The 17,111-nt window shown below is 36.3% G+C and overlaps 1 protein-coding gene across 4 annotated transcripts in view; it reads left to right on the forward strand.

Annotated features, from left to right (window-relative positions):
* SCN3A (sodium voltage-gated channel alpha subunit 3) overlaps positions 1 to 17,111 on the forward strand; it is a 116,881-nt gene that overhangs the window by 79,051 nt on the left and 20,719 nt on the right. For all 4 annotated transcript variants that reach the window (XM_037044551.1, XM_037044553.1, XM_037044550.1 and 1 more), the window contains exons 19-21: positions 9,211 to 9,331; positions 10,461 to 10,615; positions 12,037 to 12,210. In XM_037044551.1, coding sequence (XP_036900446.1) covers positions 9,211 to 9,331; positions 10,461 to 10,615; positions 12,037 to 12,210 — 450 coding nt within the window. The remainder of the gene's footprint in view (positions 1 to 9,210; positions 9,332 to 10,460; positions 10,616 to 12,036; positions 12,211 to 17,111) is intronic.

The raw sequence follows: 17,111 nt of genomic DNA on the forward strand, positions 1-17,111 counted from the left end.
TTAATTAATAAACATTTATCAAACACTTTTGTGATCTTGCTGAATACTAAGTGTAGGGAAGAGTAGAGAACAGAGCCCTAGCAAAACCCTCAGGGAAATCTCGACACCTTTGGGGAAGCTAACACTGACTCACAAAATCACAAAAGACATTAAAAAGTTTAACCCTACAGAACTGAATATGAAGTTATAGGTAGTGAGAATAGCAAGAACATAGCAAGTTGCTAAATGGAAGAGATAAAATTAAAATAGTCCTCATGGCCCTGGCTGGTGTAGCTCAGTGGATTGATCACAGGCCTGTGAACCAAAAGGTCGCTGGTTCAATTCCCAGTCAGGGCACATGTCTGTCTCTCTTTCTCCTTTCCTTCTCCTATATCTAAAAATAAATAAATAAAATCTTGAAAAAAAATAGTCCTCAAAGTCTGGGCCAAACATATGAACAGAAAGCAGAAAGCAAAAATCTACTAAACAAAGACACAGTTGAGAGTGAGCTTAGTATTAAGGCAAGACAGTGAAACAATTGGCATGAATAAAGTACTGATGGAGAAAATAGTCTTGAAATAGGTTTAGATGCGTGAATTATTGCAGTCTCTCAGATCACGCAGTCTTTGAAGTAAGTCAGAGAGTTTGGAATTGGCTGCATAATCGATATGGAACTGTGTGTCCTGAAGCAGGGGAAAACCAATAGATGATGTTTTAGGAAAACATATTTGATATCAGTGAATAAAACAGTTTAGAGTAAGGGATAAGTGGGTATGTAGTGGGGAGTGTAGTAACAATCATTTGATAGAATGAGGTGAGGAACTTCTGGACTAGGGCAGTGAGTATGGGAATTGAGACTAAGTGTCCATTTGACAAACCCGGTAAACAATCTGAGAAATTGGGAAAATGGTAATGTCACTGTCTGAAAATGTCTTCAGAAAAGATTCCAAAGCTTATGCGGGAAGAGGAGGAATTCCTCTGGGAAACAATGAAATGGAAGTGATGGTGTCTGGACCCAGAGGCTGGGTGAGAGGTCAGGGCTTGGAATAGCTTCAGTCATGCAGATTTCATAATTATAAGCTCTCTTGAAACTAGAGGAGCTTATCAAAGAAGTAATAATAATGAAATGTCAAGGGAGGACTAAGGACAAGACTCCCTCAGGATTGAGAAAAGGTAGTAGAGCCCCAGAGGCAGAGAAAGCGATGCTGCATTGATGTCGTAAGTTTTATCGTGCTGGTTACGTGGAAACCCAGTGTCCCGCACCGTTGGTTTCCAGAATACTTCAGAAACTCAGCAATGTCTACAGATATTTCAAATGATTGTTTAGAAGAATACTACCTCCCTGTCATGTCTCTAATGGCTAAAAAATAATAAATTTGGAACAACGAGATACAATGTCTTCACTATCAAGTCCTGTAAAATATTTTATTATCTTAACAAAAATTTATTGGGTGACTTTTTAATTAAGCATTCAATCTTTATCAAACTAATTTTGGATCCATGGAATCTAATTACAGAACATAATGAAATTTTTAAAAATGTACAGATAATATTATGGGAAAATAAAGTAAATGTGAAATTAAATACTTTTACAAAAAACTAGGATAAAATTTCAAGTTACTTTGTATAGTAAATTTCAAATTATTTTGTGCAGTAAAATTAAACTCAATGATAAATTTTATGTCGCGGTTTTTTAAATTAGTATAAAAAAAGTAAGAAGGTAATTCTCTTACTGGAAAAGTAAGAAGATAATTCTCATGTATGCTCACACAAAGATTAAAAAGACATTGTTCTTTTTAAAAGCAAAAACTAGCATGTTCTAACATTGTAGAGAAAATTTACATAAATTTCAACAAAGTTCAGTTTTGATCTGAAATTTTTAAAAACTGCTGAAATTAAACACTTTTCAGATGAAAATTCATGTTGGCCATGTTATTCTTTTTTAGTAGTTACTGCATGCATACACGCACACACTTAAAAATAATGTATCCATAAAGTGACATTTTGGTTCATGCTTATTAGTTTTTTGACCACAAGTAAGAACAGGACATTGAGCCATGCTTTGGAAAATACAGAATATGCTCTTTGCTGCAAAAGTGGAAAAACCTATAAGCTAAACCCAACAGAGTGATACATATGTCACAGAAAGAGAGAGAGAGAGAGAGAAAGAGAGAGAGAGAGACAGGTGTAGGGGAAGAGAAGGAAAGAAGGAAGGAGGGAGGGAGGGAGGGAGGAAGAAGGAGAGAAGGAAGGAGGGAGAGAGAGATTTAGAGAGGGAGGAGAGAGAGGGAGGAAGAAAGGAAGGAAAATTTTTCAATACATTTGTGCTTTAAGTAGAGGCAGTAAATTAATCATAAATTTAGATGGTGCCTGAAACCTATCTAGTCTATTTCCATTCATTTTCATAAAAAGTACATCCTGTTGCAACACAGTTGTGGAGAAATGATCCCCAGAAGTTTTTAGAGATAAAAACATGAATTGCTCATATTATACATTTAATTTATTATATATGTATCTATTGTATCCATATATATAAACCTTTAATGTAAACAGACTGGTATACAAACAAATATAAAGCTTTATATAAAAAATATAAGAGAATTGAATGTACAGATTCAAAATATCAATATTAATCTTTTTGTTTTGGAATAACTTTGAATTATACAAATATTGTGACAACATTTAATGTAGAATTTTGTTTGTTTTTACAGAGTTAAACTTTCCATAATCGTGATTTCTTGACATTTTTATATAACTTTGGATTTTAACAATTTAGTTCTTGAAAGATTTCGTTGTCTTCCTAGGTGGAGGATACAGAATAAGTGCTCTTAAGAATCGTATTTTACGTTGCATTCCAAATCACAGCCTAGCATTATCCTACTGTGACCTTCACTGCTTACCATTCTTACTTCTCACAGGGGTAAACCCAAGCTGGAGCCATCAAGAGTGCAGCTCGGGTGTTTTTTAACCAGCCAGAGGCTCGTGCCACCACTTTTACCCAGGTTACCCAAGCAAGTTGTCCCCGGACAATCACTTCCTAAATGAATTTTGACTGCATGCTACTCAGCCACGTTCCTTCCCGTGCCAGGGCAAGGAACCGCTGGACATGCCCAGCTGCTCTCTGCTGAATCGTGTGCCACACTGCAGCATGGTCAGGCGGGACGGGCAGTCCCAACATCCTGTCTGATTCTGCTCATGAGTTTTCCAGTTCAGTCTTTTAACACTTTTCAAAGCAATAATTGCATGCTCATAGGATTTAGATCTACTTTAAAACATGATAGGAATGTTTAAAGTTCAATATAGTCAAAAATTTATAGTCAAAATGAGAGCATGCATTTTTTTTATTTCTCTGCTTTTATTTCATTAAAATAAGACCACAACTTTTTCTGTTACTGATTCAGCCCTTATAAGTAAATTGTATTACCAAAATGAGCCTCAGATGGTTTTTTAAATAGTGCCTCCATGTTCAGATCATTATATTCAAATCTGTGAATATAATTTTCAACCCATCCAGCTCATGTGCTCCAGATGAAAATGTTTGCTTTCATGTTTGGGGGAAAGGTTCTGTTCAAAGAAGAGTAGGATGATCATAAATGTTTGGCTATGAAGGGCCATAGTCTGTATGCATTTAGGCACTACATATCTTGGATTTTCATGCAGTTTAGGAAAGTTGTTAAATCATGTGTCTTCAAACCCCTAAGTGATCATTGAAATTAAAATAAGGAAAGCCTCCTGTTATGGGGGGAAAGTTCCTTGTGTCTTGATCTTTAAGAAATTGGCCCAGTGTACCCATTTAAAAAATTTTCCCTGATCTACATTGACTTCTGCCCACAACTGAGCAGACTTGGAAAGAGAGTTGGAAAATTTCCTACTTTTGATTATTAATTAGAGTTTTATGAGGAGTAAAGGGCATCTTTCAAAATTATTGTAGGTTTCTGGATTAACTAAATCTCTCTTGACTCAACTTTCTCCTGTTACATCATTGCTTACTGGAATCTTAGCAGAGTAACAGTTCTGGGAGGGAAATTATAAAACAAGAGTGAAAAGTATGTGAATATTGGCAATTTTCAAGGCTTTTGATGAAAAAAGAACATCCAAATAGATTTGGGGTTGTTGCTAGGTTTACTTTATACACACTCTCTTATTCTTTAGGAATAACTGAGAATAAGCTGTAGAATGCAACAAATTCAGAGATAAGATTATTAATGAAAAATAGAACAACTATGCTCTACGGTGATTCATGTAATTTTTATTTAAAATTACTTTTTAGTCATATTTCTGGGAATCTGAATGGGAGGCATCTCTTATAGAGGCACAGGTGGGATCGTAAATAGCCGCTTGGAACCCACCTCGGCCGCAGAGAGCTGTTTCGGAGCTTCAGCGTTCTGCTGCTGAAATGAAAGGCAGTGACGGCTGGCTTAGACGGGAACTTTTTGTGGACCTTCTCGAGATGAACCAGCTTTTCCTTCAGTCCTCTTGATGCCCCTTTACTTTACTCTTCAACTGCCACATAATTGTTTTCAGTTTCATATACTATGTCCTTATAAAGACTAACTTAAAATATAAGGAGCGACCGGGGTATTGCACGTTTCAAACATTTCCAGGCCAAACCAAATACAGTTGGTTTCTATTTTGGGCCATTCAATAAGTGGTCCAGAAAAGGAAATTGTTGACTTGAATCACGTACTTCCTGCCTTGGACAAGCAACCCAATGGTCTCCCTGTGTGGCTACCCGTTCTTCATGTGAAATATCATAAGTCAAGATATGGATATGCCTATCCAAAAGATCAGACTAAGGCCCTGATAGTGTGTATGACCAAAAGATTCTCCTCTTCTACTTGGAAGGCAAAACCCGGAAGTTCTGAGATCAATGAGTAGATTTTAAAGGCAATCTGTAATGGCTGAATCTTTTATTTTGCCTCTTAATACAGCAGTTTGTGAGAGTCAAACATTTGATAGCTGACTGAAAACAAATGAAATGTGAGCGCATTTCAGTGGAAGTAGGCCAGTTGCCAACATTCTCTTCTGTCTCTGAAAGTTCAATTTCATTATTTAATTGGATAAAAATCAAGAGCAATTTTCGTCAGAAGGGGGAATTTCTGCGTAAGTTCATGCTATTCGGGGGGGAACTTGGGTGGTGACTGTCCTTTCTGATGAGTGGTATTTGCTGTTCACCTTGAAAACTTCACATTCAGGGACCATGTCTTTGAGAGCGTGGTTCTTGGATCAGCGTGCAGCTTCCACAGCATTGCGCCGGGCTTCTGCTACAGCCAGGCATGTGTTCTGCGGCTGAATTCGGCCTGGAGAATGTTGCATCTTAAAACCTGCTTTCCAGTGTGCATTTGTGGAGCATAAGGCATCATCCCTCTGTAGATTCAGTAGTTTCTGCAAGGGATGGAAGAGTCTAACCTTAAGCGCTGTAATATATTGGAGGGGTAGGAAGAAAATAGTACAAGAAAACAAGTCTGAGCTTGTACTATACGGTCCTATATGAAAGCTTCCTATTGTTATGCCTATATAGCTAAATATACTTTTTCTAACTACTTCAAAGCAGGTATTAATTCTGGTTATTTAGCATAGTCATCAAGTTCCTTAATATGAAAAAAACTCATTTCAGGTTTTCTTTGCCTTTTTTTTTATATCATTGTAGTATCACAGCTATGGCAATATAAAGAAAGTAAGTTATTTTTTTGTATTTATCACCAGTCACTTGCTTTTAAATCAGTTACATGCTTTTAAATAAGTCATTTTGGTATGGCTATGATAAAATGTATCACAAACTACACTCTACCAGAGTATGAATGTCAAAGCGTTGAACTTAGAAAATGATTAGATTATATAGATAGTATTTTATCAATATATAGAATTTTAAATGCTTAAGTAGTTTTCTAGTGTATAAATTAATGATTTAAAAATACAGTAGCAAAATTCTTTATGGATCCAGTGATTAGAGCAATAAGGAAGTATGTCATAATTGGTAAAGTATTATAATTTAATGACAGTCTAAGCATTAACATAAATGTAGGTAAATTTTAAAACTTTAAAAAATTACATGTAGTTGATACAATATTTTTATAAGTTTCCTATGACAAAATTGTGGCCTATGAAGATTATAATGTAGTTGATACAATATTTTTATAAGTTTCCTATGACAAAATTGTGGCCTATGAAGATTACAATATAAGTAAGGTTGAGTCTTTAATTTGGGAAGTAGTGACCTTATATTGACCTCCATAAAGAGAGAAGCCTCCTGCAAAACACGTTCAGTGAAATGAACATCAGCCTACCAACTGTTTGTTACAGGTCTCTGTCTGAACACTCCTTAAGGAGCTTGCAAACTAAGTTTAAAGAGCTTATCCTTTTGATCAGAAAATGGACAACAGTGGAGCAATTCTCCAATGTAAAATAGGTCCTAATTGTCTGAGAAGACGTGCAGAAATTTTTCCTCGTTTGTTTTCAAAAAACATGTTATGCATCATAATGCCAGGCAGAGAGAGGTGAACCAATGCACTACTAACCCTCTTTACAATTTTTGAGTGCATATTCTCCACAGCTATTTAGAAAATAAAAATTATTTATACCCCAATATAACCACGTTCACCAATGTTTACAATTTAAAGAAAGCATTGATATAAAAATATATACAGTACTCAGCAAACAATAAATTCAGTTGTCATCCAAATTAGCAGCTATAATTACTCGTGCTGTGAAAGGTTTGCTTTAAATAAGTGCTTGTATTTAAATATATGACACCTGTATAATGTATGGCAGATAATTATAATGCAAAGCAATAAACATCTTACAATTATATTAACAGTGGTAAAATGAAAAGTGAAGGGTGAGTATATTTTCTGAAGTTTATAAATGGGAAGTTATATGTGTATTTGTATAAACACATCTATACTTATTAATTTTTCTCTCAGATTTCTTTATCAAATGTCTGCCCATATTTTACAGAAATATTTTGGAAGTATGTATTTTTATCACTAAAATGTTATTAATTAAATAATTCCTAGTTATGAAGGAAATACATTTCCTAACACAATTAAATAAACTGTCAAGACCATAATTGAGTTATATGTCAAAATGGAGAGATGACATTACCTAAATGCTATAATTCTCTCCATAAGAACAGTACAAAAACGCACTCATTCATCTATTCACCATTCATGAACTCGACAACACTAGTGTCTGTTCTGTGCTTGGACCATTTGGCATACTTGTCTGCGTGCGTATACATTTTTGGTATATATGTTTATGTATTTGTACACAAGTATATAACTTTATGTATGATAATTTTGATATACTTATCAGAATATTTGGTCAAAACAAATAGGTATCATGGACTGACGATTCTATAAAATTTAGCGTGGAGAAATCATGCAGGAAATAAAGGCTCCATGGGAGGTTAAGCAAGACTGGGCTCAAAAGAAACTATTGGGCTTGGACTGGCCAATGGAAGAAGAAACATAAAACTTTTTATAAGTAACCTCAGGAAGCTTTGTTTTCCTACTCCTTTTATATGTGCAGTTGTGGTGTTACTGTATCATGGGGTTCTGCTGTTGTTGCAGCCACTGGTTAAAGGTCATAGAGTCCAACCTGCACAAGTGGAACTGGAAGAAAAGAGTTAGTTGCTGACTCTGCTGCAATTCTCTCAGGCAGTAGCTTTCCTTAAAATAATACAGATTACTTGGCTATTAAAAGAAAAAAAAGGAGGAAAAGTCCTGGGGAAAGAAAATATGTCACATCCTCCCTCCTCTCCCAAAGATAGAGGGATTTAATGGCAAAATTCTTGTACTATAATGATCCTGTGAACCATCAGCCCAAAATGATGGTCTAGCTGCTCTCTGTAGCATACTCCAGGCTAGGAGGTATTTTATTATACAATTATGTTTTGACTTACAGTAATTTCCATAATCTCTTTAGCTGCACCTGGTTAACCTCATCCTCAAAGTACCATCACAGAAAGTATCATCTAGATACTACTCCTCAATTAGTTCACATTAGAAAATACATTTGCATTATAATCTCAATAAATTGAGAATTTTGAGCAAAATTTTTTCCAGTGTGGCCTATGGGAGTCATTCAGGCCCTTTTTTAGGAAGTCATTCAGGCATTTTTAAATAAAACATTAACTCTTTCAGAAGGCTAGGGCAGAGTGACCCTGCCATTTAGCTGCTAAAGTTAATGGAGGCTTTGAATCCATTACCATGTCCATGCAATGTTCTCTCATTCTAAAAGCTGTACATTGCCTAGGCTGCGCTGTATGTCCCGTCTTTGCATCAGTTTTCACAAAGCATTGCACATCCATAATGTCTCCCCAAGGTCTCAGAGTGCTTATTTACTAGATAAAATATTATCTTAGATATTTATTCTTGTAATGAAGTGGCTCTTCTTGGCCATGTGGCATGTCACAATGATTTGTTTAATGGAAAAATCCACAGCCTGATCACGTGTTGAATTAAGAATATGCTCCTAATAAGTCTACACAGATTCTGGACAATGCCATTTGTGAAGAAATTTCCATTTAGAAATCTTTGGCAAGTATTGAATTCATTTAAACAGTTGGGAGGGAGGGAGAGAGGGAGGGAGATCAGAGGGAAAAAGAGTGATCTATCACTTTTCTGCTAGTAAAGCAAGAAGAAAATTATGTAAGCCAGAGGGAAAATATAGCTCAAAGTTGAAGTATAAAGACTGTGACTAATATTAATGAGCCATTCTCCCTTTCTAAAATTACAGAAACATGGACGGTAGTTACAGCAACTGGTAATGTTCTTTGCCCTCGGAAAATTTCCATTGGAAGAGTTGGAAATTACAATTTGATTTGATGTGTTTTAATTAATATAATCAGTAGTGGATGCCAGCATAAGAAACTTTTATCAAACTATTCTTGAGTTGACCTGAATATTAATGTTATAAATGATTTTCATATGGCATTCATATATAAATAATACAGATCACAGACCAAGTTAATCAGTAATATCCACCCTTTCCAGATCACCCACATTGAATAATGCATACATTTTTTGTTGTCTGAATCAGGTCAATAGTTACATTGTTTTGAACAATAGGACATCAATTATGTTAAATTATTAATGCATAACTATCAGTAATGTTAATAGAGTCCAATGCTATCACTACCATTTTAATCATACTATGAAAGAGAATTTCCAAATTAACTGAATAAAGGGGAAGAAAAATTACATCCCTGCCATGGGGTTTTGTTTCCAGAAACTAAATGCAACCAGCTCATCTGAAGGAAGCACAGCTGATGTTGCTCCGCCCCGAGAAGGTGAACAGGCTGAACCTGAACCCGAGGAAGACCTTAAACCCGAAGCTTGTTTTACTGAAGGTAAACAATCTCTAATCCAATTGAACGTAGTCTCCCTTCTTTCCTTACAGAGATTGAACGTGCCTCATTGGAAAGAAACATTTCACAGAAATGGTGAAAGCGTGTTTATCTTTGTTTTCCTCTTCTCTTCCATAAGTTAATTTACCTATATTTTCAGATTACACTATAGCAGTGACTGTGCCTCAGTAACTCAGATGACTTAACACGCCTTTTTTTATCTTCCGGAATGTGAAGTTAACTCTATAAGATAAATGGCATTCGGGAATATCCTCTGATTGATCCAGCAATCCCTCAAACTTCACTGCCAATGTGTGGCAGTTTGATGTATAGATGCTGCAATAATTACACCCCATCTCTTACAGTTCCACATGTGGTTAATTTGTGCAGTGGCCGCAGCTGTTTGGAAAGGTAGACGTGTTGTAGATTTTTGACAGAGAGAACAATTGTTTTCACAGCAACCACTACGGTGTCTTGCGTACAGACGAGTAAAGATTTGCTGAGTCAATGTGACTGAATTTAACCTGATGGGTAGAAGCTCAGAGTGTTAGAGCAGAAGAGTAGATCGAAGTTAGAAATAACATGAGAGCAGAAAGGGGAGGGCAAAGGAATAGGGACCCTGACTGACAAGACCAGTCATAGGTGTGGCTAAGAGAAGCACCAAGACTGAAATAAATTTGCTTGGGAAAACCGACAGTGGCTGAGACCTGGGAAGATATGGGGATTGTCTGTGCATGACAAGAAGGAAGTGAAAATCCAGGGTCACATAAAAAATGAATAAACAATCTGAAATGTGGCTTTTCCCTAACCCTGAGAATGTGTTCTTCAACACTGTTCATCAATGACCTTGTGACAAAAAAAAAAGATCCTAACTAGAGTTATAGAATGAAACCATTGATTCTTAAGCGGCTCTTGGTAAAGTAATTCCTTGAATTCTAGGTAGCTGGTTCAACACCTAAATCTGAAAATGGTTCACTATACAGATGCTGCAGATAACTGGGGGACTGAGGAGCCAGTTATGCTTTAAATGATGACCGGAGATTAGGATGGGGAGGGAGCACCCACGTTTATTTTTTCCTAATAAAAAGTTAAATACATTTTTGAATTTATTACATTTACCTTTATCCCTTAGGATGTATTAAAAAGTTTCCCTTCTGTCAAGTAAGTATAGAAGAAGGCAAAGGAAAGACCTGGTGGAATCTTCGGAAAACCTGCTACAGCATCGTTGAACACAACTGGTTTGAGACTTTCATTGTCTTCATGATCCTTGTTAGTAGTGGTGCTTTGGTAAGTGAAATGAATATTGGCAAGAATCAGGTTCCAGTAAAATAGCTCATTCTTTAGAAATACCAAAAGCATACAGTGATCGTAAAAGGCAAAAGAGGAGCTACATCTATGCCTTGCAGAGCCTGGCACCCAGGGTTAATCTACACAAAATCCAGTGCAGAACACGAGATCTGTTCAAGAATGTACCTAACCATGTATTATGAAAAATAGAGACATGTATTGAAGAAAATACAAGAAACCTTATACATGAGACAATGATGCCGTAGTCCTCTTCAAACTAGGCACCTGAGACCTCACACAGTTCCCCCAATCACCATCAGCTGCCCCATCACGTTTTCCTGAATTTCATGGAAGGTCTGAAATCTCTTCCCTTTCAAAGATGATTTTAGTTTGGGGAAAAGTCAGAAGTTGCAGGGCGCCAAATCTGGGCTGCACTGGGGCTGCGTCACCTGATTAATTTGATGTTTCACCCCAAAACTCTGCACGAGACATGATGTGTGAGCAGTGCATTATTGTGATGAAGCTGCAGATCATGTTAGCTGTGGCTTTTTGAATTATCTGAATAGTTTCTGTAGAGGAATGTTCAAGCTTAATACAAAATTTGATGTAAATGTGTTTTTCTACTTGTGCAGTCATTTTGAATGTGACTGCCACACAGTACACTCGCTCGCTCACTCAAGGGCATCTACGTCCCACTGACTAGTACAGTGAAACTGTCACTGTTCACACATGCGCATTCCAGTCTATTCTCCTTGGCTGCCAGGTTACATCGATGTTGCACAAAGTATTCTTGTTATGTTAACAATGGTTGGACTTTTTCTGGACAGACCTCATAAATCAGAATCACGCGAAGCCAGATGGAATATCTCATCTGATGTTTACGTAACAGATGTTCTTACTGAGACAACCGTTAATGGAGACATTTTGTAACTATGTTACCTTCCATGTCAAATACCATCCTGTTCTCCCTAATAATCACATTTGCATGTATGGACAAAAATGCCTCTTGTTTTCTTTATGCCTAATCAATTTATTCTTTCAAAATAAACCAGATCATTCAAGGAAACATTCAAGGTAATGTTCAAATAGGCCAAATCTTTCCTTCATTGACAAAACTTCTAGTTATTTTTCTGAGCTTATATTACTTCTTTAAGAGCAAATCTGTGTAGCAGTAATTGAAAAACAGATTTGGTGTGAGAGGCAAGGGAGAGAGCACATACTAAATCAGTAAAGATATATACCTGCCAATATTTTCTGTTAGTTTTAATTTCTTAATTTTTTTCTGATGCTTGATGGTTTTCTGATATTAGCTAATACTTATCAAATTAGTGTTGTGTGACCAGTATTGCACTAAGCAATTTTATCAAGTATTTGAGGAAGGCAAGCCATTCAAGTAAAATAAAAGCACTCTTCATTCACAGGCTTTTGAAGATATATACATTGAACAGCGAAAGACGATCAAAACCATGCTAGAATATGCTGACAAAGTCTTCACTTACATATTCATTCTGGAAATGCTTCTCAAATGGGTAGCCTATGGATTCCAAACCTATTTCACTAATGCCTGGTGCTGGCTAGATTTCTTGATCGTTGATGTAAGTATACTGAGTAATTTTTATGAAATTATTTTTGAAGAGATAAATTTGATATTTAAAATGTTACTATAATTAAATTTTTGACTTTTGAGATCTTCACTAGTGCTAACACAATTATACTGACACCTTTTAAAAAAACATAATAAATACAAAAATGGAAAAAGTCCCATGGACACACAGCAGAGGTCCCAAAAATGTGGACAGTGATAAGAAAAAACACAGAGAGATATGTCCATGCCACAAGCAAACAGCTCTGCTTTTTCTGAAAGTCAAGAACTTCATATTCAGGAATAGCTAAAAAGTCCTGTTAATTGACAGATCTAAGGATTTATCTTATTAACGATTAAATTTTAAAAAGATCCCAGAAAAGTAAAATCAAGACAGATTTGGGTTCAGGAACTGTGAAAGCTGCTCTTTAATCCCTTACTAGAGAACATGTTATTAAACAATGTTAAAATAACCTATACTTTATTCATTCAGTTACATACAGAGACAACGAAATGCATTTCTAATCTTTAGCCAGTGGGTAGACAGACAACCCAGTAGCTGATCAGATATTTACCCTGCAGAGTTAGGTGCAGGAGTCCTGCTCTAAAACTGATTGCCTGGGGTAAGTAGTCATAGGAACATTGGCAGTAATGTAATCTGTCTAACTTGCAGCCTTTTTTTTTTTTAAATTCTAAGTGATGTAGAGCCACTAGGGCAAAATGATAGTCACCTGCTTCTTTGTAGCCTGTGATATTCCATTGCACAAGGCTTCGCAGCCTTCCAGCAAAACATGGCGCTTTAAGCATCCACCGGTTTCCTCGCACTCGCAAGCACTGTGTGTTTAGCTCTCACACTTGCCACTGTGAATCAGTAATTAGTGTGTGTGTGCATTCATTCTTTCTAGAATTCCTGACACATGTGAGTTTACCTAAATTCTACTCTCCTTTCTCCCACATATACATGCTCATAACTCTATAACCAAAGTGTTTAATCACTTCACTTGAGAATTTGTTGCCAAGTCACTTTTAATAGACCAGAAATAACTTCAAATTCCCATGGCTGTTCTTTAATGAATAATAGAGATGAATCTCAATATTATATTATCCTGGAAAGCTATATATAAGAGGAAGTTTCATATTCTCATATTCTGCACCTGGAATAGACTTTTAAGAATATCCAGCCTTTATTCTAGACAGTTTTCTAGTGTTTATTCTAAACTGAAGTCTCAGTTTAAAGACTTGTCCTAATTATGCTGAGATTAGTGTCAAATTCCCTAATTCTCAATTCAATGCTCCTTTACCCCACAGATTTTTTATCTGACTGGTATCAATGTAATATATTTTTCAGACTAGCCTTAGGACTTAGCATTTATAATCTTTAGCTTCTCCCTGAAATGATGAAACACTAAATACGTTTAAGAATCTTCTCTGTTTTGAAAAGATTTTTTTCATGTATTAAGGTTATTTGTAAATGGGAACAAACACCAGAAAACTCTGAACTTTATTGAATATTTACATTTATTGAAAAATTTACATTCATTGAAATACAAAATTGTACTTTTAGTATTTCATATATTTCCCCAGATAGAAGATATGAATATGATGCAAAATCTTTCCCAAGCAGGGGTATTATATCATGTTTGTGTCTTTAGACCCCTAACATAGACATTTAGGTGTCTATCAAATAATGTCAACAATGAATAAATTAATGATGAAGAATGGTGTTCAAAAACCACTTCCCTTTTAGTGAGAATGATTTAGTAGATTAAAGATTAGAACTCGGTACTTAAAGCCCTCTATCTTTAACTAAGATATTACCTTAATTTAAATGGGTCTAAAGCCATGACCGAAATACATGAATTACTATAATGTCAGACAACAACTTGTTCTCAGACTATTAGGCTACTGTAAATGTAGAGTTAAAACAGTTTTTGAAAGGACAAGTAAAATATATAATACTTAATAAGGCTTCACAATCCATCAGGTATTTTTCAATAACACAACTAAACAGCCTCACAAAGCTTTAAAAAAAAGAAGGAAGAAAAATCTGAGGTATAAGTGAAATACCTCATACCAGAAGAAATATACTTTCAAACCTTAAGGAATTAATTCATATAAAAAATGTACTGTCTTTAATTCCCTACCAAAAGAAAAACTAGAGTATAATGGGCTATTTGTCCAACCTCTTAACGTTCATCCATTTATTCGATAAATATTTTGAACTCCTTAAATGCCACATATTATTTTAGATAAAGGGGATATAAATAAGGCAGATTAAGCTCTTTTAGAGCTTACACTCTATGGCAGCAATTCTCAACCTTTCTTGTTTAATTCATGGCACACATAAAGTACTGAAATGGTGCAACACGCCAAAGATATATATAGGTATAATTTTGATTCATTCACACAGGGCAGCTATTTTTGTGTTGACTGTTGTCATTTTTTTCACTTGACAATGTGAGGGAAAAGAGGTCAGAGCCCCTGACTCAATAGTCAGGTATCACATGTTTTAAAAATTCTTGTGGCACAGCAGTTGGAAATCCCTGCTCTGTGGGAGTATAGGATAGGTAATAGAGGTATAAAGAAATAAAATCTAAAAATAAGATAAAAGATGGTAGTTGCTGCTATTAAATAAAGCAGGATAATAGGGTACAGAATGACTGCAAAGTGGGGGCAGGAGGAGAAGATTAGCTAGACTGTCTAGGGGAAGTGTCTTTGCAGAGGTAGATGATGAGGTAGGGTCTCTCGGGCCAGTTGCACTGCTGTAACAGAATCCCACAGACCAAGTGACTTATAAACAACATCTATTTCTCACAGTGGTGGAAGCTGGGAAGTCCCAGATCAAGGTGCTGACAGATTTAGTGTCTGGGGACATCCTGCTTCTTGGCTCATAAATAATATCTTCTTGCTGTGACCTCACCTGGGTGAAGGAACAAAGGAGCTCTCCGAGGTCTCTTCTGTAAGGGCACTAATCACACTCATGAGGCTCTGCCCTTATGACCTAATCACCTCCCAGTGTCCCCACTTCCAAATACTGTTAAATTGGGGGTTAAGTTTCAACATACTAATTTTAAGGGGGATCAGTCTATAACAATGGGCTAGTCATTCAAAGACCTAAGGGAATAGAAAAGAACAACCTGAAGGCCCTGGAATGAGTATGAGCCAAGGACCCTCAAGAAACAAAAGGAAAACTTTTGTGCTTGTGTGTGAGGCAACATGGGCAAGAATGATAAAAACAGAATTCAGAGAGGTACGTAGTGGCTATAACTTACTATAGCTTGTATATATTGTTATTTATTGTATATTAATTAGAGTTACAGTGAGAAACTCAGAGAAGGGACTTTGCAAGGATCTGATCTACAGTCTCAAAGTGATCACATCTGGCTAGGGGGAAAGAATGGCAAAGAGACAAAGCGGGGAGGCCAATAGGGAGTTGTGTTTGAAAGAGAAAACCATATCAAACGGAGGTGATGAGACTTAATAATGGACTTGGATGTGCAGTTCGAAGAAAAGAGAGGCTTCCACAACATTTTGTTTCAACCTGGGCTTAATCAAATAGGTAGAGAATGAAGCCATTGGCTGGAACGCGGATGATCAGAAGAACAGGTTTCCCAGGCAGGGCAAGCAGGTGGTAGGTGGAGGAGGAGTGTACTAACTTTGAGATACCAATTAGGCACTCAAAAAATACATGTGGAATTTTATATATGTCTCAAAATCTGGAGAGAAGCCAGACCTGATTATGATGTGTAGGAGTCATCATGATATAGAAGTCATTTGAAGTCATGAACCTGGATCATCTGGACCACAGGCGGCAAGCACAAGGCCTTCTGGCTGAATCTGGTCCTCCACCTTGTTCTATGTGGCCCAGCACCTGGCTTCTACCCGGCAGCAGCACTGAGCTCTCACTTAACTGTTAAGAAGTAGGTAGTTACATATATAAAATCCTAAAATTACATTTGATCCTTTGAAGGCAACTGCAAGGCTGATGTGGCCCCCAGTGAAAATGAGTTTGACACCCCTGACTAGACAGAGAATGCAAGTTCACAAGGAAGCCCATACCAAACTCTGGAAACACTGCAACAGTTACACATTGTGTAAAAGAGAAGGAGCCAGTCGATTAGATTATATAAAAGCTAGATGAAAAACAATATACATGATGTTGTTGCAGAAGCCCAGAGAAGATAGCTGGGTTTTTCCAAAGAAGGAGTGATCAATTTTGTCAAAAGCTATAAAGAGGTCAAGTGACATGAGTGCTGAGAAATGACATATTTAGCAAATAGAGGTCATTTGTATCATGGATAAGAATTGTCACATGGAAGTGATGATGATGAAGTATAGAAATACTGGAAAGATTGAGGAAAAAATAGAGATGAAGAGATAGAGACAACAGTATGGTGATTCAGGTTAAAATGAAGTAGGACAACTTAACCCATGCCCTTGTCTGCCAGAATATTGCACTAGATGGACCACTTTTTCTGATTCTGTATGATATGTATGTATGTATGTATGTATATATGTATCATAATATATATATATGTAATCTCCTTATCCAAAAGCCAGAAAAATAATATCTTCATATACAAAGTATCCTATACTATAACTACACAAGCTATACTATAGATGCTGTTATTGATGCCACAATAAACTAAGAACTTGATCATCATTTACTGAAAAAAGTTCAGATTTCTTGTGGTCCATAAGGACTTTTGCATAAATGTCATCAAGAAAATTCCTGTGAGCATGTTTCATGACAACTTCAAATTTGGTTCTAAATTATGCCAAGGTGCTGATGTATCAAGTACAGTCTCAGTAAAAGATTCAACCGTCATTAAATATTTATTGCTCACAAATGATATCCACTTCACAGACAGCACAGGTTGCTGATACCATTGAAATGAGACCCCTGATGATGTT

The sequence above is a fragment of the Sturnira hondurensis genome, unplaced genomic scaffold (genome assembly GCF_014824575.4).
Source record: "Sturnira hondurensis isolate 20B ecotype Veracruz unplaced genomic scaffold, ASM1482457v3 Scaffold0004136, whole genome shotgun sequence".
In the NCBI taxonomy this organism is placed as follows: domain Eukaryota; kingdom Metazoa; phylum Chordata; class Mammalia; order Chiroptera; family Phyllostomidae; genus Sturnira; species Sturnira hondurensis.